This window comes from Felis catus, chromosome D4 (genome assembly GCF_018350175.1).
Source record: "Felis catus isolate Fca126 chromosome D4, F.catus_Fca126_mat1.0, whole genome shotgun sequence".
Lineage (NCBI taxonomy): Eukaryota > Metazoa > Chordata > Mammalia > Carnivora > Felidae > Felis > Felis catus.
Window position 1 is genome coordinate 58,244,522 of NC_058380.1, and position 21,711 is coordinate 58,266,232.

Genomic DNA, 21,711 nt, shown 5'->3' on the forward strand with positions numbered 1-21,711 from the left:
ATACGGGGCTTGAACTCACGAACCACGAGATCAGAACCTGAGCTAAAGTCGTACGCATAACCGACCTAGCCACCCAGCCTCCCCCTTCCCTTTTTATTTTCTTAACATTTTCTTTTCTCTAGCTTATTATATTGTACGAACTTAGAATATAATACACATAACATACAGAATATGTGTTAACTGATTGTTATGATATCTGTAAGGCTTTCGGTCAACAGGCTATTAAGTTTTGTGGGAGTCAAAAGTTATATGTGGATTTTTGACTGCATGAAGAGTCAGTACTCCTAGCCCTTGCGTTTTTCAAGGGTCAGGTATATATTCAAACCCCATTTCCTGGGCCATTTGTTTCATCTCTCACAGTTTACATCTTAGGACAATTAATGTTTCTGGCATAGCACAAGAAGGGAGAAACAAGTAAAGCTCAAACAGATAGATGTTAATTAATATTTATTTCATTAAAAAGATTGGGAGGAGAAGAGGATGAAAAGTTAAAAGGATGATATGGATGTACTTACTAGTGAAAGTTAATTTCTCCAAGCTTTCCAGTGCCATCTTATTCCAGCTTACCAAGAATTGGTTGTAAATTCAGTATTTTTCTGGAAATGCTTCCATTTGAACTGGTGCTATAATGATTTTGGGATCTCTGAGTTAGGTAGGAAGGTGTTTGTGTTGATGTAAAGATTTACTTCATACCTCTTCTTTTTCTTTTTTAAGCTTCACTATAATGTGACTACAACCAAACTAGTGAATCCAGATCAACTCTTGAATGAAATAATGTCTGTTCTTCCAAAGAAGCATGTTGACTTTGTACAAAAGGGGTAAGAAGCACACTTAGAGGCTGTTGCATTTATTACTTGATATCTTTTGAGCTTTGAGAAGACATGTATTGATTCTTCTCTTTTTAAAATAATTTTTTCCCACCTCATTTTCGTCAAAAAAGCTTTTATGGCAGTGTCATTGTTCATAATTTAGCTTCTTTGGTTTTGTATGAGCTAGTGCCATATTGTCACCACTTTCAAAATTAGACTTTTCAAAATAGGAAAAATCTGAACTCCTTCCAGCTTTTTTTTCCAGTCGAGACACCTCAGACCAATCAGGGGTTTATAGAATCCTTTTGTGTATGACTTGCTGTTGGACAGGACTGGGTTTTCACCATTTTAGGAAATTATTTCACCTTAACTCTTTCCCACCGTTCAGTGAGCTGCCGGCAAAGCCTCCGTGGCTGTGATCTCATGGTCTGAATGGCCAGACCTCTTCTCGTTACCTAAGATGTTCATATTTCTAAGTATTTCCAGTTATGTCTTTCAAATTTCATTATTGAGGCAGATAAAAAGAGCCACTAATTGATATAAAAAACATTTAACTAGATTTCAATGTTCAATAAAAAACATTTAACTAGATGTTCAATTTAGAGGAAGATTTTAAGAAACAATCTTTTGCAAAAGTAATTTTACTTTTCATTATCTGTACATGTTGGTAAGCATTCCTTACCTGGACCCTGGCTTTCTTCTTTAGGCATCATCAGAACACATATAACTCACTCTGACCCGTTCTTCACGCTTGCAGTTTAGCGGTGGTTCCAGAACCTCTAGCCAAATCTATGTTAGAAAGCCTTCAATAATTCCTTCAGCATGTGATCTTTCTATCAGATCGCCAACTAGCTGTTAACCAATAATTCATCCATCTAACTTACTCATCAACAGCAAAGTGCCTGCCTTGATCCCTTTTTTTCCCTTTTTATCTCTTCTGTTTGTTTTTAACTTCTTTGTGACAAAGAAGAACATCAAAAGCTAAGTTTTTCAGGGATGTGATGTTACTAATCTCAGGTATATTCTATTATTATCTTTTTTCATTCATGAAGAATTGGCTTTTCTCTCCATATGACTGAATTGCCCTATGCTTCATCTTCCCGTCAGGAACCTTAACTACAGAATACTTCTTTTGGCATGTCTGATGATGACTGCTCATTTTTAAGAGATGAAGACCCCAAACACATAACTAAGTAAGAGAAAGAATGATATTTTGTAAAACCTCAAATACATAACAGATACAAGTAATTTCTCCACGCTTCTGTGGAACAGTACCTAATCACATGCCCCACATATTTAGGGAACTGATATTTAAAATGGATCCTGTTGTCTATTATTTAGTAAGACAAATAAAATGAAAATATTTTGCAAACTAATTAAAAAGCTGATTTACATGGATTCAATTTATGTAACTTTGCAAGAACATACCTGATTCTTAAGTCTTAAGATGTCTTTAAGGCTTCATTTGGCCTGGGCTTTTCCATTTTCAGAATTGTTATATGGCAGTTCTAATTTTATTTCTACACACACACACACACACACACACACACACACACACACACACCATGTGTTTCAACCATGGAAATGGACCATCTTCATGGGCTTTCTGTTATAACTCTGCCATAAAGTGTAATGATCATAACCTCTTATTACTATTAGAAAACCTCAGAAACACACACCCTTCTGACAGTTGGTGGCTTCAGCTTTATTTAAAAAGAATTTTCTGATGAGGTGCACACAAAAAAATATTCTTAATCTTCCCTGTGCTTTCCTTTGTTGTGAACATTGTGGAAATGGCCTATTATTCATGGATTACACTGTTGAAAGAGTTGCATAAGGAAGACCAGAAGATTTCTTGAGCATAAATGGCATTGGTAGCTATGAAAGGAAGGCTTTTCTTTGGACAAGAGAAAGTTCTGGTAAAGCCTTTCATCTTTATTCTTTCTTAAGATCTTAGTTCAGCTTTTGCAAAAACACTAGTCATGCTCCATGATTAAGGTATAGCTAAGTCATTTGGAAACTGTAAGCAGTAAGATATTGATTAATGAAATAATGGTTCGTTTTCTCCACTGGCCTCCTATGGGCTTAGAGATTTCTTATACAGAATATTCATGGTTCTGCTACTAACTGGCTTCTTATCTTGTTTTCATAGGTATACACTGAAGTGTCAAACACAGTCAGACTTTGGTAAAGTGACAATGCAGTTTGAACTAGAAGTGTGCCAGCTTCAGAAACCCGACGTGGTGGGTATCAAGAGGCAGAGGCTTAAGGGTGATGCCTGGGTTTACAAGAGATTAGTGGAAGACATCCTGTCTAGCTGCAAGGTATAATTGTTGGCTGGTTTACCCCTGCAATGAATATGGGTGTGATACAGCCTGTGTGGAGAATGGTATGATTGGTTTGATTTTTAAAGTCCATTGGAACTCTAGACTTGTTTCTAAAGAGCTGTCTTAAAGACAAATATCTTTTTGTTTTTAAACAAAAGATATTTTGCAAATGAGTCTAAGGCAAGCCCATCTGTCATTATCTATTACTGTCTTTTTTAATCATGTGGTTTTGTATATTAATAACTGTTGACTTTCCTAGATTCACTTCCATATGTGAAAATAAGCTCTCAACTATGTCTCCTTTTAATGTGTAATTTCTTTCTGAATAAAATCATTTGTGAATATGGCAGGCTTCTCCTTTTCTTTGTATTTGGTTTTGATACAAATAAAACCTCAAATGGCTTCCTGACAATTAAGTAGAGACTATTTGGAGATGTTTTATCTGTTATCAAATATGCCTTGGGCAGAAAAAACAGATAAGAATTCATTTGCATAATTTTTTCCTGTCTCTGATTTAAGTAGGATTTATTGAGATCGTTAACTAAGTCACAGCTGTGGTTACCAGAGTTAAACAACACATTTAATATGTTGAATAAAAGAGTATTGACTTCAGTAAGTGTGTTCGGTCAACAATGATAAGTATCTGAACTATGAGCCCCCATGAAATGTTACTTTATGGTAATTTTCCTTAAGTCTCAATGTTGGCCCCAAATTTGTATTTTTATTTCATTTTATTGGTCTCTAAAGGCTAGCACTCAAGTTGTATTTGTATGGATTTTACCAATTAAACTAGTTGGAGAAAAAATAGCTGACTACTTCTAGTCAGTAGTGAGGGAGTATTCTGTCACTCATTTATTCAGTAAACATTTACTAAATGGTTTAGGTCCTGGGGCTGAAGATAATACTGTCTAGTAAACTCAAGGAGTTCAGAATCTGTTAAGGGGAGATGCTTAAACTAGTGTTTATAGCATAGAGGGGATGACCAACTTTGTCTGGAGGACTAAGTGTGATTTTTTGGAGGAAACAGTATTTGTCTTGAAGGATATATAGACGTTCATCAGAAAGAGAAGAGGGAATATGACATTCTTGACAACAAGAAGTGTATGTGCAAAGGCATGGAAATCTAAAATGGTCATGCCGTGTTGAGGGCGGAGGCAGAAGGTGGTGCAAGGGGGAAATAGTAGGAGACGAGGGTTAAACATTGAGTTGGAAGTAAGTGACAAAAGAATTTGAAGGAACCTCAGTGCTCCAATAAACTGTTTTGGCAAAGGGAAGCCGTTCAAGGGTTTTACATTTTTTATAATAGCTCTATTGAAATATAATTCACATATTGTAATATTCACCTCTTTAAAGTGTACAATTCAGTGGGTTTAATTATAATCACATTTGTGCAGCTATCCCCATAATCTAATTTTAGAACATTTTCGTCATGTCCAAGAGAAACCCTGTATCTAGTAGTGGTCACTCCCAGTTCCCCCACCTTACAGCACCTGGCACCCACTAATCTACTTTCTGTCTCTGGATTTGAGTATTCTGGACATTTCATATGAATGGACTCATACAATATGTGCCTGTTGCGTCTGGCTTCTTTTTCAAGATTCATTATTTTCTATCATGTGTCACTACTTCATTCCATTTTACAGCTTAATATCCCATTGTATGGATATATCACATTTTGTTTATCCATTTATCAATTGGTAGACATTTGGTTTGTTTATACTTCTTGGCTATTGTGAATAATGTTGCTGTGAACATTTGTGTACAGATTTTTGTGTGGTCATATGTTTCCAGTTCTCTTGTGTGTATGTATACCTAGGAGTGGAATTGCTGAGTCATTTAATATTTTGAGGAACTGACGAACTGCTTACCATTTTATGATCCCACCAGTGATCAATGAGGGTTCTAATTTTTCTCCGTTCTCTATAACATTTGTTATTGTCTGCCCATTTTATTTTAGCTCTGTGAAGTGGTATCTCATTATGGTTTTGATTTGCTTTTCCCTAGTGACTAATGATGTTGAGCATCTTTTCATGTGCTTATTGGTCGTACATCTTTTTGGAGAAATATCTATTCAGATCCTTTGGCCATTTTTAATTGGGTTGTTTATCTTTTTATTATTGAGTTGCAAGAAGTCTATAGCTCCAGCTGTAAGTCCCTTATCAAATATATGATTTGCAAATTTTTTCTCTCATTCTTGTAGGTAGTTTTTTTACTTTCTTGATGGTATCTTTTGAAAAACAAAAGTTTAAAATTTTCTAAAATCCATCTATTTTTATTTTTATAAAACATAAGAGAAGAATCACTCTTCTATCCCAATGGCAGATGGCATGGTCTGGAACAGTGTTTTTCAAAAACTTTTCGCCATGAACCACAGTAAGAAGTCTGTTTTACTTTGGGATGCATTACACATAAATATATTTATAAAACACTGCTTAGCCTTACTATAAGCATGATACTATTTTCTATTCTTTTTTCCTTTGTAAACATCTATCTTACAATTGCAATCCTTACATTGGAGTTTTTTAGTATATTTACTTTAAAAATTAAAATTAAAAACAATTTTTTTGGTATTAATTCAGCCTAGAAATGCTGTTATTGGCTCCATCAGACTGGATCAAGTAAAAATAGATACCCTGACTGCTATTTAGCCTAAATCTTCCTTTTCTTTAAGGAAAAGAAATGTTAATGTTTGCCATATCATCTAAGATCTATCACTTAGCTCAAATATTATAGAACCACTTGGAAAATTAAAGGAGTATAGTTGTGAGTTGAGGAAATGAGGCTGCCTTTGTTCGTTTAGATTGTTGGTGCTAAGCTAAATGTGCATAGTTTTAGGTTGGCTTCACTTTCCGTTGTCCAGCCACACCTGGACTTCTTTGGAGGGTGTGTGTGCATTTTATGTCCAGAGGAAGGCAGTGTGAAGTGGGGAGGGAGCCTCTGAGGAACGGTTGAAGGAATTGGGAGTTTGGGGAACAACTTAGGGCACCAACCTCCGAACACCTGAATGTCTGTCATGAAGGGAGAAATGAGGCTTGTTTGGGTGACAGTGGCAGACAAAGTCCAGTGAGAAGTTGGAGGTAGAGGTTATATCTTATTCATCTTTGTGGTCTCAGCATTTACTCAGTATATACTTATGAAGTTGAACCATATTGAAGTTAAGCTTACAATAAAAGGGCTTTCAGAAAAAGTCCAAGCTACCTGACAAGAGAAAGGGTGCTAGGAATTTGGTGGTTTCCCTGTCATTGGGGGTGTTCAGACATGTTGGACAGCCATTCATAGGACAGGTCATAAAAGGGATTTAAGTATTGAACTGAACCAGTAGTCCTGAACCTCCTATCTGAACCTCTGTCTGTGATCCAGATGACAGTGTGGAAGATAATGAATCACTTGTTTGCATACTGGGAATAGAGTGACCGAGAAACTTTGGCAGCAGCAGTTTAGGTAATATTGAATATTTTACAAATTGGGAATGATAGAATGGTGAATGAGTCATATGAGCAATAAAGGATTGTGTTTGTTGGCTGTGATAGGGAAAAAGAGAGTAATGATCATAGTACCTAGTATTTAACACCCACTATGTGCCAGCCACTGCACTGGATGATTTATGTCAGGCATTAGCAGACTATGGCCTATGGGCCACCTCTATAGCCTCTTTTGATAGTTCTATTGAAACTCATCTATGACTGTTTCTGTGCTACAGTGGCAGAGTTGAGTAAATGTGACAGACTGTATGTCCTGCAAAGAATATTTACAATTATAAAGTGTTTACAGAAAAAGTTTGCTGACCCTTGATTTAGATAAATGTTTTTAAATCTAAACATATGAACTCATTTAGTCTTTACACTAACTCTGCATGGTTGGTGGTATCCCTTTTTACAGAGGAGAAAGCTGAGTCTCAGGCAAAGTAATGACTCTCTCAAGGTCGTAAAACCTGTAAGTGTATTGGATTTGAATCAGGCATGACAGGCTCCAAAGTCCATGTTCTTTCCTATACTAGAAACAGACGTAATACCTCTCTCCTGAACTTGTATCATATAGGAAAGCATTATTATATATGATACTTATCAAAAGATTGCTTCTTTCTATAGCAGCAATCTTACACAAACCGGTTAAGATGTAGGAAAACTTGGCTAATTCAGACCTTATTACAGTGTAATTTACTACAGCTGAGTGTGTTGTGTGATTCTTCTTGGTGAAGGTAATTAGTAAGAATATAGTCTACTAAGGAAATAAGAACTGAAAGACTTTCAGCTTCTTGGTTCCACAGTGATTTTATGCATTTTTTAAAGAGCTCGTTTTTGATTATTGTGTAATATGGGCCTGTAGAATTATATATTTTAAAGCCTTTCTGTAGGTTCTGGGTTAGGATCCATTTCCTTACATTTTCTAATTTCTGGAGGCTGCCCACATTTCTCAGTTCATGGCCATCTTCCTCCATCTTCACATGAAGGCAAGTTGGGTCCTTTTTGCGTCACATCACTCCCTCCACAGTCACGTTTCCCTCTGACTCAGAACTCTTCTCTCCCTCTTCCACTTTTAAAGACCGTAATGATTACATTAAGCCCACTTATGTAATGCAGGAGTATTTCCCTGTCTTAAGGTTAGCTGTTGGCAACCTTAACTCTGTTTGCAAGCTTAATTCTCTTTTGACATGTAACATCATATTCCTAGATCCCAGGAATTAGGATGCAATGTCTATGGTGCAGGGGCATTCTGCCCGTCACAATTGTCAACTGATTTTTGACAAAGACACCAGGACAACTCTGTGGGGTAAAAGAACAAATGGTGTTCAGCAAATGGTGTTCAGGGGCGCCTGGCTGGCTCAATTGGTGGAACATGCAACTTTTGAACTTAAGGTTGTGACTTCGTGGGTGTGGAGATTACTTAAAAATAAAATCTTTAAAAAAAAATGGTAATTGGATATCCACATGCAAAAAAATGAAGTTGGACCCCTCACACCATATTGAAAAAATTAACTTAAAATGGATCAGAGCCTGAATGTAAAGGCTAAAATGATAAAAATTCTTAGAAAAAAAATGTGGGACTAAAAGAAATCTTTGATTAGGCAATGGTTATATAGATAAGATATGAAAAGCAGAAGCAACAAGTGGAAAAATAGATACATTGGACTTCACCAAAATGAAAAACTTTTGTGCTTCAGAGGACACCATCAAAAAAAAATGAAAAGAGAACCTACAGAATGGGAGAAAATATTTGCTAAATACATCTGATAAATGACTTGCATCCAAAATATAAAAGAATTCTTGTACGCCTGGGTGGCTCAGTCGGTTAAGCGTCCAACTCTTGTTTCAGCTCAGGTCATGATCTCACAGTTTGTGAGTTCAAGCCTTGCAGAGGGCTCTCTCTCTGTGCCCCTCCCACACGCCCCTCCTCTCAAAATAAATAAATAAACCTTAAAAAAAAAAAAGAATCTGAAAACTCAACTGTACGAAAACTACAATTTTAAAAATGGGCAAAAGATCTGAACAATACTTCACCAAAGTAGATACATGGATGGCAAATAAATGTATGACAAGATGCTCAACATCATTTGTCTTTAGAGAATTTCAAGTTAAAATAAGATGCCGCTACACACCTATTACAATGGCTAAAATCCAAGAAATGGACAATACCAAATGCCGCAAAGGATGTGGAGCAACAGGAACTCTCATTCATTGCCGCTAGAGTGCAAAATAACACATCCACTTTGGAAGACAGTTTGACAGTGTCTTATAAAGCTAAACATAACCTCACTATGTAATTCAGTAATTGTGCTCCTAGGTCTTTGCCCTATGGATTTGAAAACCTAGGTCCACAAAAACTTGTGTGTGAATGTTTATTCATAATTGTCAAAAATTGGAAGCCACAAAAATAGTCTTCAATATGTGAGTGGATAAACACACTTTGGTACATCCATATAATTGAATATTTTTCAACACTAAAAAGAAATGAGGTATCAAACCACAAAAGGACCTGAAGGAATATTAAATGCATATTACTAAGCGAAAAAAAGCCAATCTGAAGAGGCTACCCATTGTACGATTATAATTATATGGCATTCTGGAAGGGGTAAAACTATAGAGACATTAAAAAAAATCAGTGGTTGCCAGGGGATGGGAAGTAGTATTGAATCAGTGAAGCATGGGAATTTTTAGCGTGGTAAAACTATTCTGTATGATACTGTAATGGTGGATAAGTACTATTACACATTTGTGAAATCCTATCGAACTTTATAGCACAAAGAGTAAACTCTAGTTTGTCTGAATCTGTTCAGGCTGCTATAGCAAAGTACCATAGACTGGATGGCTTAAACAGCACTTATTTAAGGGGCTCCTGGGTGGCTCAGTCTGTTAAGCATCCTACTTTGGCTCAGGTCATGATTTCACGGCTCGTGAGTTCAAGCCCTAAATTGGGCTCTGTGCTGACAGCTCAGAGCCTGGAGCCTGCTTCATGGTCTATGTCTCCCTCTCTCTCTGCCCCTCCCCTGCTCATGCTGTCTCTCTCTGTCTCTCAAAAATAAATAAACATTAAACAGCACTTATTTTTCACAGTTCTGGAGGCTGAGAAATCCCCCAAGATCAAGGTGCTGGCAGATGCCTGCTGCCTGGTTCAGGCAGCTATCTTCTCCCTGTGACCCTACATGGTGGAAGAAATGAGGAAGCTCTCTGGGGTCTCTTTTGTAAAGGCACGAATCCCATTCATAACGGCTCCATCCTCATGACCTAATCACCTCCCAGAGCCCTACCTCTGGACACCATCACATTGGAGATCAAGTTTCAACATATGAATTGGGGATGGAGGGCAGACACAAACATTCAGTCTGTAGTATTACTGTATGTGAATTACATCATTTGAGAAGTTGGGCTATCTCAGGAGGGAATGTATACTGTGACAAGAGAAACTATTAAAAAAATGTATGAAATAACCTCACTGAAGGGGGTGGGGGGAAAGGTACAGATCCGAGTAACTTCAGAAATGAGGAAAGTGTAAGAATCAAGACAAAAGGAGTCACACATAAACATTGATGACAAAATGGTTTCCCATGAGAAGACAGGTTAACAGTTCTGATACTTGTATACTGGAATTGAAGTAGATGGATGGTAAATGGTAGAAGCTAGATTTCTCACTGTTGGCATGGGAATTTACAGATAAGCAAAGGAAGGGGGCTAGAATGATCGATGCCCATGTGGTGATGGATTAGGGAAAGAGACATTAGTAAGAACTCATTTACCTTAATATAGATACAGATGGTTGCATATAGAAATAGTTATAGATATGTATATATTTACAACTTAGTGTTTCTTTGTTCTGTTAGCTGAGAAGGTCTGAAAGGCACTCTGGTAGCAACAAGCAGACCTGCCCAGATCTTGGTTTTTCATACCATTCTCCAATAAAAGGTACTAGGACTCCTTGGAGAAATGGCTGACCCTAGGACTGAGGCAGGAAATATGCAAGATGGGTCTGAAACAGTGCCAGGAAGTAAGGAAATGCTGATAACAGCAACACTCACCTTGATGGGAATGTGTCAGTAAGTGGAGAGAACTTGGAGCTGTTGGCAGATTTTTAAAAATGTAAGATTTTTGAAATGACAGTTATTGTGAAAGCTCTGTTACATCTGAGCAGAGAGACTTGGGCAGTTGCTTGGCTTCGGGAAGCTTTAAGTTTTCAGCTGTTAAAGGGGAAAAAAACCTGACTCATAATACAGGATCTATCCAAAGTAAGCCCAGAAGATGAGTTTCACAGCATCCTAACTGCACTCTATGTGGAGTGGTCTTGTTAAAACATAAATCTGTTATGTATGCCCATTCCCAGTCCTTCCACTACGATCTTAATGCCTTCCAAATGATTAGCCCGTTGACTCAAGGCCATTTGTTGAATATGCATTCATTCTTGACTCACTTTTAACTTCATTTAGTTCAGTTATTCAGTTGACATTTATTGAAATTGAACTCCACAGTTGGTGCTAGGTGAGACATGGGAAAGAATACATGTATTGTACTGCCATCAGGGTGCTTAGGGTGTCCATGAGGAACCTGTTGGATAGCGCCAAGATGCATTGAAGTTCTCACATGCGGTTTGGGCATCTCCTTTCCACGGGATCCTCTAAGCCAACTTCCCAAGAGCCACCTGTTTCTCATAGCATATGAGAAGGGTCTAGAGTATGACCTCTTGTTCCTACTTTAAGCATTTTGAAGACTTCTCTAAGACCAGCTCTGGCATTTTGTATCACTGTGAGACTGTGCGCTTTAGCAGGAAGAACACTAGATTCTGGAACTCAGGTAGATGGACTTCAGAGCTGATTCTGCTTATGACCTTAGGTAGGTTTCTAGCCATCTCTAGGTTTGTTTTTATAAACATGATACACACATGCAAACACATACAAACCTCTTAGGGTCTCTCCTAGCAGGTGCCACAAATGACATTGATGTTTGATGTGTAATTAGGAGTGACGATTTAAAGTTTTAGCTACGATAAGTAGCTCCAACAGAGCAGCTACAAACACCTCACCATGTGACATAAGTGTATACTAAAAATACAACAGTCCTTACAAAGGACACTCTGGCTTAGACAACACTCATCCTCTATATTTAGGTGTTTATTCTGCTGATCTGTTTGGTGTTCTGAATTCCCAGTCTGGTTTATACATGCTGAGAAGCTTCAGGCATTCACTTGATGGAGAGAAATAACTTGCATAGGAAAGATATTTAGAATTACTTAGCGCAGAGTTATAGAGCAGAAAGATTTAATTCCAAGGGAAACCACAAAGTTTGGTGGTTGATGGGAAATTTCTTGCATTTGTTCTAAAAGACATAAATCATCCAGAAGTCTCGTGTAGTCAGGGTGTACACAGAAATGAGAGTGATACAGTTTGATGTTTTAATGTCAGAGCTGCAAAAAAAAAAAAAAAAAAAAGCCTTTGGAGAAGGGTATATCTCTCAGGATTTAATATTTTTATTTTAATATTTTAATGTATTTTTAATGTTAAATTGTATTGTTTTGGGCTAGATATTAGAAGGAGGAAACATTGATTTATACAATTTCAGAGCTGAAAGTGGCCCTTGAAATAAAAGCCTACTGCCCTTCTCCCCACCCTACCCCGTCCCTGCCATGTCCTTAGCTGAGAGGAGGATCTTTTTTTTTTAGAGAGAGAGAGATGGAAAGAAATCATAGGGGACAAGTCCAGGGTGACAAGATCCACCATCCATCATTGCTCCTGACCACGAACAGTTGGAGCCTTTCTCTTTACTCTGTGGGTTTTTTTTTAATTAACCTTTTTTCATTTTTCCTACTTTAGAATTTCACATTATAGTCCTTTGTTCATTCTCCTCTTTTCTCTCGATAATGAAAATGGATATAATATGAACTTAAACTCACTTGCCCTGGGTCATTGCCAGTGCTTAATAAAAGTGTATTAGTATTTGTAGTAATGATAATAACCCACAGATAATGATGTCGCTAAAGACCAAAGGGTCCCCTTGCATGAGAAGCCCCCCCTTTCAGTCTCCTAGCTTTGCTGGATTTAACGGAGACCTTGACTGCTTCAGATAGTCATTGTCCCTTTTAAATTATCAAGGTTTCATGGAGACAAGCATTCTTCACTTAAGAGTTTTCCAGACTGTCTGATGTGCTGGGCTCTGGATAACCTTGTTCCTATGTCATCATATGTCATGCTGCCTCTCGGAAATTGTTCCCTGATGTTTGCAAAAATGAACTACTTAAGGGAAAACCAGAAGAAATTCCCTTTGTTCACACACACACACACACACACACACACACACACATGCACGCACGCACACACACCTCACTATTGGAAATGGTTACACTCAGGTAAGTGAGTCAGGGTCATGAGGAGATTTGAAGGTGTGTGATATGAGGAATGGCAGAAGGAATGGAGATAGCCAGACTTTACAGAGACAAGACCAAGGAGCAGATGTGACAGGCATCTTCAAAAATCTGAAGATATGTGGAAGCGCATTTGGACTTTCTGGGTGGACCTATTGGGTATAAAGAAGACCAAAGGTATGGGTATAATAAGCTGGATTTGGTTTGATTCGAGGTAGGCCTTTCTTCTTAGTTGTCTAAGAAGGAAACATGCTTGCCCGGAAAGTGGCCAGTCCCCTATCCCTGGAGTGCTCAAACAGCAGTCTCCCAACTGGGACTGTTGAGGGTTATAAGGAGTAGGTGATGTTTGAAATCAATCCCTCAAGGTTCCTTCTAACCCTGAGGGGCAATAATTCTGTTAGGTTCTTGCTATGAGAATTGAGGATCCAATTTCTACATTGTGGAGAGGGGGCCCCAGGGTTTCTTGGTAAAATGTTCAAGTCTGGGATCTGGCCTTAAGAAGGGGAAAATGGCCCTTTCCAATGGCCCAGCATCTCCCCTGGCCCCAGGGTTATATGAGTAGATCTAAGCCCTGGACAAACTGCAGCCATTGCCAACTACATGTCTGAAGAAGAGCGGAAGGAGTTGAAGAGACACAGGAGAGGAAACAACAAATCATCAAAGTTAAGAGAGGAGGCCTTTGAGGGAAAGATAGACAGCAGTCCTGGAGGCTTCTGAGAGGACAAGAAGGCTAAGGGATGAGAAAGGGGCCTTGGATTTGTCAAGCAGGAACCAGAGGTAGGTTCAAGAGTGTGCTGGGACAGAAGCTTGACCTCTGGAACACAAGAGAATTGCTGAGAAGTAGAGGCAAAAAGTTCAGATGACATGTTCATGGATTTGGCTGCAAGAGTGATTGGATGGAGGCTAGACAGGTAAGACCTATGCAGATGAAGACTGAAGGCAGGAGGGAAGGAGAATGAAAATGAGGAGAAATAGCTGATATTGGAGGCAGAAAGGATGCTGGGTAGGGGAGAAGGATAGAGAGAGAGTGAGAGATCATTTCTGTTTCTCGGATCCACAGATAGACTCCATGCAGATGGGTTTAGGTTTAAAGGGAAGGTGAGAAATCCTTTGGTCTAGGGGCACCTGGGTGGCTCAGTCGGTTGAATGTCCGACTTCAGATCAGGTCATGATCTTGCAGTTTGTGGGTTCAAGCCCCTTATTGGGCTCTGTGCTGACAGCTCAGAGCCTGGAGCCTGCTTCAGATTCTGTGTCTGCCCTTGTCCTGCTTGCTCTCTGTCTCTCTCTCTCTCTCTGTGTCTCTGTCTCTTTCTCTCTCTCTCTCAAAAACAAATATTAAAAAAAAAATCCTTTTGTCTAAAGAGGCTATGGAGGGGCACCTGGGTGGCTCAGTTGGTTAAGCATCCCACTTTTGATTTTGGCTCAGGTCATGATCTGTTTGTGAGTTCAAGCCCTGCATTGGGCTCTGCACTGACGGCGTGGAGCCTGCTCAGGATTCCCCTTCCCTCTCTGCCTCTCCCCCACCTCAAAATAAAAAAAATAAACTTAAAAAAATAATAAAGAGGATATTGGAGTGTCACTGTGGAGGGAACTGCCCAGAGGTACAGCATCTGAGGGTACCGTTGTCATGCTTGTTGCTGAGCTCAGTGACTGCGTTGGCTGTTCCCGGCCCCTGACACTGTTGACCATTTCCTCCATTTGGAACTCTCTCTGCTTTTGATTTTATTCTCTTGTTTTTCCAGTCATTCTTCAGCCTCACCCTCTGTCTGCCCTTTAGATGTTAATTCCAGGCTTCTGGCTTTGACCCACTTCTCTTCTTGCTCTTCACATTTCTCGTTTCTCTGTGGCTCATGGTGGCTCCCAAATCTGCATCTCTGGCCCAGGCTCCTCTCCTCTCAGCTCCATCCTCCTCCTTACTCCACCTTCACCACATAGCTCCATTTGAATCTTCCATAGGCACTTAAAAGGCAACACTTCTAGACCCACACTTATTATACCCCCAGACTCTATTTTTTTCCCATAGTCCCCATCCTTAGGGTGACCATACATCCCGGGTTGCTGAAATAGTCTCACTTGAAGCCTGTTGTCCCAGCATAATTATTAATAATCCATCTTTTCCTTTCAGAAATGTTCTGGTTTGAATGATACGTTATAAGGTCACTTTACCCATTTTGGACAACAGCACGACTGCTTAAATGCCCAGGCCAGAAATTTCTTGCTATCTGAAACCTCCTCTTGCTCAATTCTCGTGTTCCATATCATTTGCCTCATTCCAGTAGGCTCGGGCAGGGTCCACCAGATGACGGGGACAGTGTCTTATGCACTTGGATAGTCCAGTGCCAGGCAGAGAAACTGGCCTATAGAAGATGCTCAGTAAACGTCAAGTAAAGCACATGAAGTTGGAGGTAAGGGATGGAATTAGAAGCCATAGACTGTTAGCTCTGGAAAGAGTGAGCTGTTAAGCCTATCTACTCATTTTGTAGATAAGGAAATTAAGGCACAGTGTGGTGAATGGACTTGACCAAAGTCATATGGCCCATTAATGGCAGGGTCAGTGTTGGACTCCAGATCTGCCAGAACCTATCTAAGGTTCTTTTCTAGGTGGTTTAAATCTTCTTCATTAAAGTAGAGAGTAGAGGGACAGCTCAGCAGTCTGCCTTCATTAGACCCTGTGTGTGTGTGTGTGTGTGTGTGTGTGTGTGTGTCCTGAGGGTTCGGGGATGTGGCATGGAGCGGAAGAATAGATATTCTTGCTTCTAGTAATGTTCAAAGGAGCTGAGGAGGCCCGTCAGGGTTTATTTGGGAGGTGCTACACTGCATTTCCGCTGGAGACATTTTCACTTTCTTAACATTGCCAGACCAGGTTAAAATAAAATCTGATCTGACAGTAGCTCAGGTGGTGTGTTTTGTTTTTGTTTTTAAACAGAGAATCAGATGCTGTGAAACACATCCTCAGTAAGGCGGGTAATGGGAGGCTATCATATCATTTACTGCTCAATCTGACACTTTTTTGGTGGGCGTGGGGATTCTCGGAAAGAGGATGTCTGCCCCCCTTCAGTGAAGTCATTCCCCCTTCTTTTAGTTCACCTCCAATTCTTCCCTTAGCCCGGTCTTGGTGAATATATACTTTGATTAAAAAAAAAAATCTCCTTTTCTGAACTTTGCTATTTGTAAAGTTCTGAACTCCTTATTTGTAAATGAGTAGGTTAGACTAGATACTCTCATAGCTGCATCTAGCCCTGAGTTCCATCATGTTAAGGCTCCACTGTCCATTGCTCGGAGCCGACTTAGACATTCTTATCTACCACATGTATTTCTAATACACACACACACACACACACACACACACACACACACACACACACATTTAAACTATCAAAATCTATGTCTCTGTTTTGTTCTTGGTCAGACTGAATCTCTCCCCTCCTCTTATACTTGATACTTAAATCCATCATTCCTTAAATGCCCAGTCCTCTTTCTTTATAAAACACTCTAAAACGTTTATTATTTCAACCATTTATATTTAACATTAAAGTTTAATCATGAAGTTGTTAACCATAGAAAATTATTAAATAAGTGAGTTTGGAATGAGCATAGAACAGCTGAAAAAAATGAGTGAGTATTTCAGAATGAGTACTTTGGAAAAGAAATTTATGCATAGAAAACAATGGAGAATTACAATTAAGAGCTCTGGGGATCTCAAACTGATTTGTCCAGCTATTACATAGTCATTTCAATTTAAATTAAAATTGTAACTATTTTCTAGTCTACTAAAAATATGAGGTGTCACATTAAGAGTTTTAATGGTGCGTTCTCTGGGGAATGCAAAAATGTGAGATTGTAGCACATAAATAACTATATAGTGAAGAGTGAATAAATTCTCTGCCAAAAATGAATATGATAAAAACAGAAATGACAGTGGATTATTTTATTCCCTCTAGTGAAGCGCAGCTCACACATTAGAGCAAAGAAGCAGTTCACAGGGTGTCTAATTCCATATCACTTTGTCAGAGCTGATGAAAAGAACAACACAAAAAATTTTAACTGGTTGATGAACTCAGGCATAAATGAGGCCATATATTTTGTTCCCAAAGTAAAATATTTTTTTTTAGCCACAGAAAGCAGGTTGATATTAATATTTGATAGCCCTGATTCATAGAAAATTGGATTAGTCAAGGTTTTAACCACTGTAGAACATGTTTAAGGCAATCAAAAACTTCTGGAGGGGGAAAAAAAAAGATTAAAGTCAAAGCAGATGTGGCTTCCTGGAGTAGGTTGAATCCTGGCACGCGCATGTGTGTGTGTGTGTTCATGTGTGTTCATGTATGTTAGAATGGTTGGTTAGAGTGTGTGGAAGGTCTGGTGATAGGACACAGAAGATTTGGGATTACTGTAGTATAGTGAATTATACACGAAAGAAGTGACATCTGGACATCTGGATAATGGAGAGAGTTAACTGAAGTAAGAACTAGGGGCAAGAGAGTTACTATAACTAAGTTTGGTTGAGCTTCCAGGTAGCTAGAATAAAAAGGAAATTGGTGGGTTTCATAAATCTTGTCGTCGTATCAATGTTTTCCTGTTCCTAAGCTCTTGGAGGAATTTGTTGTTTAGAGCAGTGGTTCTCAAACTTGAGTACACTTAAGAATTATCTGGCCTCTAGAGATTCTCTTTAATTTGTCTAGGACGGGACATGTGCATCAATATTTTTTTAAAAGCTCCTCAGATGGGGGAAAAAAAAAGAAAAGAAAAGCTCCTCAGGTGGGTTTGATGCACAGCAAGGCTTGTGGGTTAGTGGTGTAGAACCTTACGGAGAATAAATGAGTAATTGCTGTTCAGCAGAAGATGCAGAAACTCTTAATGCAACCAATTATCATATTGATTCTTAATACAAGAGGAGTATTGATTTGTAGTTCAGTGAAGGCATCTCTAAAACAATTCAAATTTAGTTTTCCTGCCACATAAAATTACAGGCATCTGTACTTTGAGTAATCCATTCCTGAAAATCAGACGTTTTGCACACACATGCTAACTGGGAGCCAATTTTTATTATTTTAAATAGGAAAAAAAAATGCAATATGCTCCATGCAGTCCAAATCCCTCAATTAAATTTACTAAAACAATCAAATGCCTTTATAAATTTGAGTTACAAATTATCACATTAGGATATGAAAAGGCTTACAACATTCCATCCTGTCGTGAAATGATAAATAAGGTTTTGAGCAGTCATCTGTGCACGGTGACAAAGCTCCTTTTCCGGCCAGCTCCGTCTGAGACACACCTCCTTTTTATTGTTTCCTGATGTGCTTTTCGAAATTTTGTGAAACTCTGATGGTCTACCAATTGTAGTTGGAAGAAATTTGAGGCTTTTCTCAAGCATAATGAGTTTTTGTGATAAAGTTTTCAATGAGTTAAAATTTTTTTCTTTTATGAATATTAGCTTACATATTATATTGAAAGATATGTATATTCTATGATATTTGGGCATTCCTATTCCAAGAGGCATTCTACCAATAAAATGCTAAACAGGGAGAATTCTATTTAGAAATGTACTTAAGGGGCGCCTGGGTGGTTCAGTCGGTTGAGCGTCTGGCTTTGACTCGGGTCATGATCTCGTGGTTCGTGAGTTCAAGCCCCACGTCAGGTTCTCTGCTGTCAACACAGAACCTGCTTCAGATCCTCTGTCTCCCTCTCTCTCTGTCCCTCCCTCCCCCCCCTCTCTCTCAAAAAAAAAAAAATAGACATTAAAAAATGTATGTAAAAAGTTCAACCTCGATAATCAGGGTTGAGAATTGAATTAGTGAGGATCTTTTTTGGCTGCAAGTAACATAACAGCCTCCCTCATTAAAGTGGGTATTCATGGCATGAAGTCCAGAGATGGAAGGTCACAGAGTTGGTCCAGCAACTTAATGTTGTAATCAAGGGTTATGGCTATTCCCACCTGCTTGATGCTTTACTCAATTCATGGTATTTGTGATGTCTCCCCTCTCAGTCACAAGATGACTGCAGCAGCCCAGATACCATGCCTTCTGTCAGCAGAGTCCAGAAGTAGGAAGGGAGGGCAGTGAGAGAACTCATCTTATTCAGTCTGTCTCTGTATCAGGCGCAAAGTCCTTCTCACAAGCCTTGAAACAGAATTCTAACATCTCATTAGCAGAAATGGGTTATATGGCCATCCATAGCTATAAAGGAGGCTGGGAGAGTGGTTATCTTGCATCTGCAACCTCTATCATGCAGGGAAGATGGGGGAGAGGAAAGGCCAGTGGGAAGGTCAATAGAGTCCGAATTCTATCATTAATGAGCTGTGTGTCCTTGGGCAGGTCTCTTACCCTCCATAAATTGACAGGGCTTTCTGACAGAACATTTGCTTGCATTTTAAGATGTTACTTATAAAGGTTTGTCTTGATTGAAAAAGACTCTCTTTGGAGATAGTCAGGACACCTTGGCATATAAAAATTGCTAACAAGTTCTTCAGCAAAGAGAACAATTTAACTGTCCAACCCAGTGTTTCTAAAATGGATTTGACTATAGAAACTTTTTTTTTAATGTTTACTTATTTATTTTTGAGGGAGGAAGGGAGAGAGAGAGATAGAGCACAAGCGGAGGAGCAGAGAGAGAGGGAGACACAGAATTCGAAGAAAGCTTCAGACTCAGAGCCGTCAGCACAGAGCCCGATGTGGGGTTTGAACCTATGAACCATGAGATCATGACCTGAGATGAAGCTGGAGCTTAACTGACTGAGCCACCCAGGTGCCCCTGACTATAGAACCTTTTATAGAAACCAGGAACTTGTGCATCCGGTATTCTATGGAACTCATCAGGAATCACTGCCCTGTTAGACTGAAGTTTCTTAAAAATAGGGTCTTCATCTCTAAATGTCCCAGAGTCCGCAGCAGTTTCCAGATACACTACTTATCCCTCAGGCAAGGCTTTAACCTCACTTCCTCAGGGAAGATATCTCATCCATCCAAACTAGGTTAGTATATATCCTGACCTATATTGGCATGTATCCCGTATAAATATATCCTATCCTCCTCCTTTATGACACCTCAATTGCAAAAAATTGTGATTTGTTATTATGATTAGTACAGTCTGTCTTGCCAGTGGACTGTAAGCTCCCTGAAAGCAGCGGTACTGTCTTATTTACTGCCTTGAACCCACTGCCTACTGCAGTGGCTAACACATACATGCTCAATATATATTTTTGAACGAATGCCTCACACATGGTGGACTATGATCCCAGCACTGATGCCCCAACCATTCTCTTTTAGGATTGCTGCCTCCCACTCCATTCCATCTGTAAGGTTGTTCCCACTAGTGATTGGCTCAGGAGATGGGTCCCTGGGCCAGTAAGCCCTCTCTTAGGGCTTATAAAATTTGGGAAAGAAGAAGGGCCAGATTTATTTCTTCCCAAAGGTTGAAAACATAGGTGGTAAAACTCAGGAACTGTTGACCACCATATTTCCTTCTGTTTGAACCAGAGAAGTGGAGAAGACGATCAGGGAAGACAGAGAGAGAGAGATGATAGATAGATAGATAGATAGATAGATAGATAGATAGATAGATAGATAATACAGAGAGAGAGAGAGAGAGAGAGAGAGAGAGAGAGAGATACAGAGACAGAGAGAGAGAAAGAGAAGTCACTGATACCCAGCCAGAGAAGGGAGATGAAGACAGTGCTGAGCAAGACTGAGCTGCTAGGTTTTATACCTGGGACCCTGCCACCTTCTTATTCTTGGGTTTCATGAGACCTTCTTTAATACTTCCTCTTTTTTGCTTAAGCTTATTTGAGTTGGTTTTTGGCTTCTTGGGAATCCTAACTAGTTTAATTTGCCAAATGAATTAATTATTGAGTATGGATAAAGAAAGGAGATATAGGGCATTTGGGTTCATGAGTGTATATAAAACAGTCAGCAGAGGGACCGAGTTGAATTCAAACTTGGTGAACGAGGACGCAAGCAGAGCGTGCCAAATTCAGGATAAGGAAACATTCAATCTATTTATGTACAAGGTGGTTTTGAGGATCAAATGAGTTAGGAGGCGTAAATGTGCTTTAAAAACTGAAATGGAATTTTTTCAATACACCCAAAATATGCAGTCGAGGGCGGGTGGAGGTAAAAGACTATAAAGAGCCCCAACCACAGGCCTTACCATGAAACCTGATGGCCATCATTCTCCAGCCGTCATCATCCCCTTGAATGCCTAGACCTCTCCTGCCTTCTCTGCAAAGAGCACTCAGCCCCACGCTGCCACAGCACCTGGCTCGTCTGCACTCTGCAGGTGTGTTCAAAGTCATTCTGCTTCTTATTCCTTGTCTGCCCTACCTGGAGACACTCAGACTGTGTGAAGGACACCATCAGGGCCACTGTGGGGTGACTCTGGTGACTGAATAATGCATGAAACCAGCAGTGGCCAAGGGGGAGCCTTCCGAAGTGGGTGGTGGGTTGAGGACAGGGTCTGGTCTCCATCTGTGGGGACCCGACTTTCCTATCCATGGGGTTTTTCAGATTGATGGCTCAGTCCATATGGATGAGGTTCCTTTAGTAGGTTTCCTGGAATGTTTATTAGCCGTGCTGGAAACAGGTATGGAGTGACAAATTAGACAGCAGCGCTTAACGGTTTGCAAAGGATGTTCATGTCCTTCCAGTTCATTTCATCTGGGCCTCACAAATGCTCTGGGAGATAGAGGGGCCAAGGGTTGTTGCCTCTCATCTGTTGACAAGGCAACTGAGACC

The 21,711-nt window shown here is 39.5% G+C and overlaps 1 protein-coding gene across 10 annotated transcripts in view; it reads left to right on the plus strand.

Annotated features, from left to right (window-relative positions):
• The window catches only part of MELK (maternal embryonic leucine zipper kinase), a 218,945-nt gene that overhangs the window by 89,740 nt on the left and 107,494 nt on the right, over positions 1 to 21,711 (plus strand). For 2 of the 10 annotated variants that reach the window (XM_023242451.2, XM_045043373.1), the window contains exons 17-18: positions 715 to 818; positions 2,962 to 3,483. The exons of 7 other annotated variants lie outside the window; for them this stretch is intronic. In XM_023242451.2, coding sequence (XP_023098219.1) covers positions 715 to 818; positions 2,962 to 3,139 — 282 coding nt within the window. In that variant the 3' untranslated portion in view covers positions 3,140 to 3,483. Of the gene's footprint in view, positions 1 to 714; positions 819 to 1,916; positions 2,003 to 2,961; positions 3,484 to 21,711 lie in introns of those variants that run through there. One more of the 10 variants, XM_045043374.1, reaches the window with a different exon arrangement.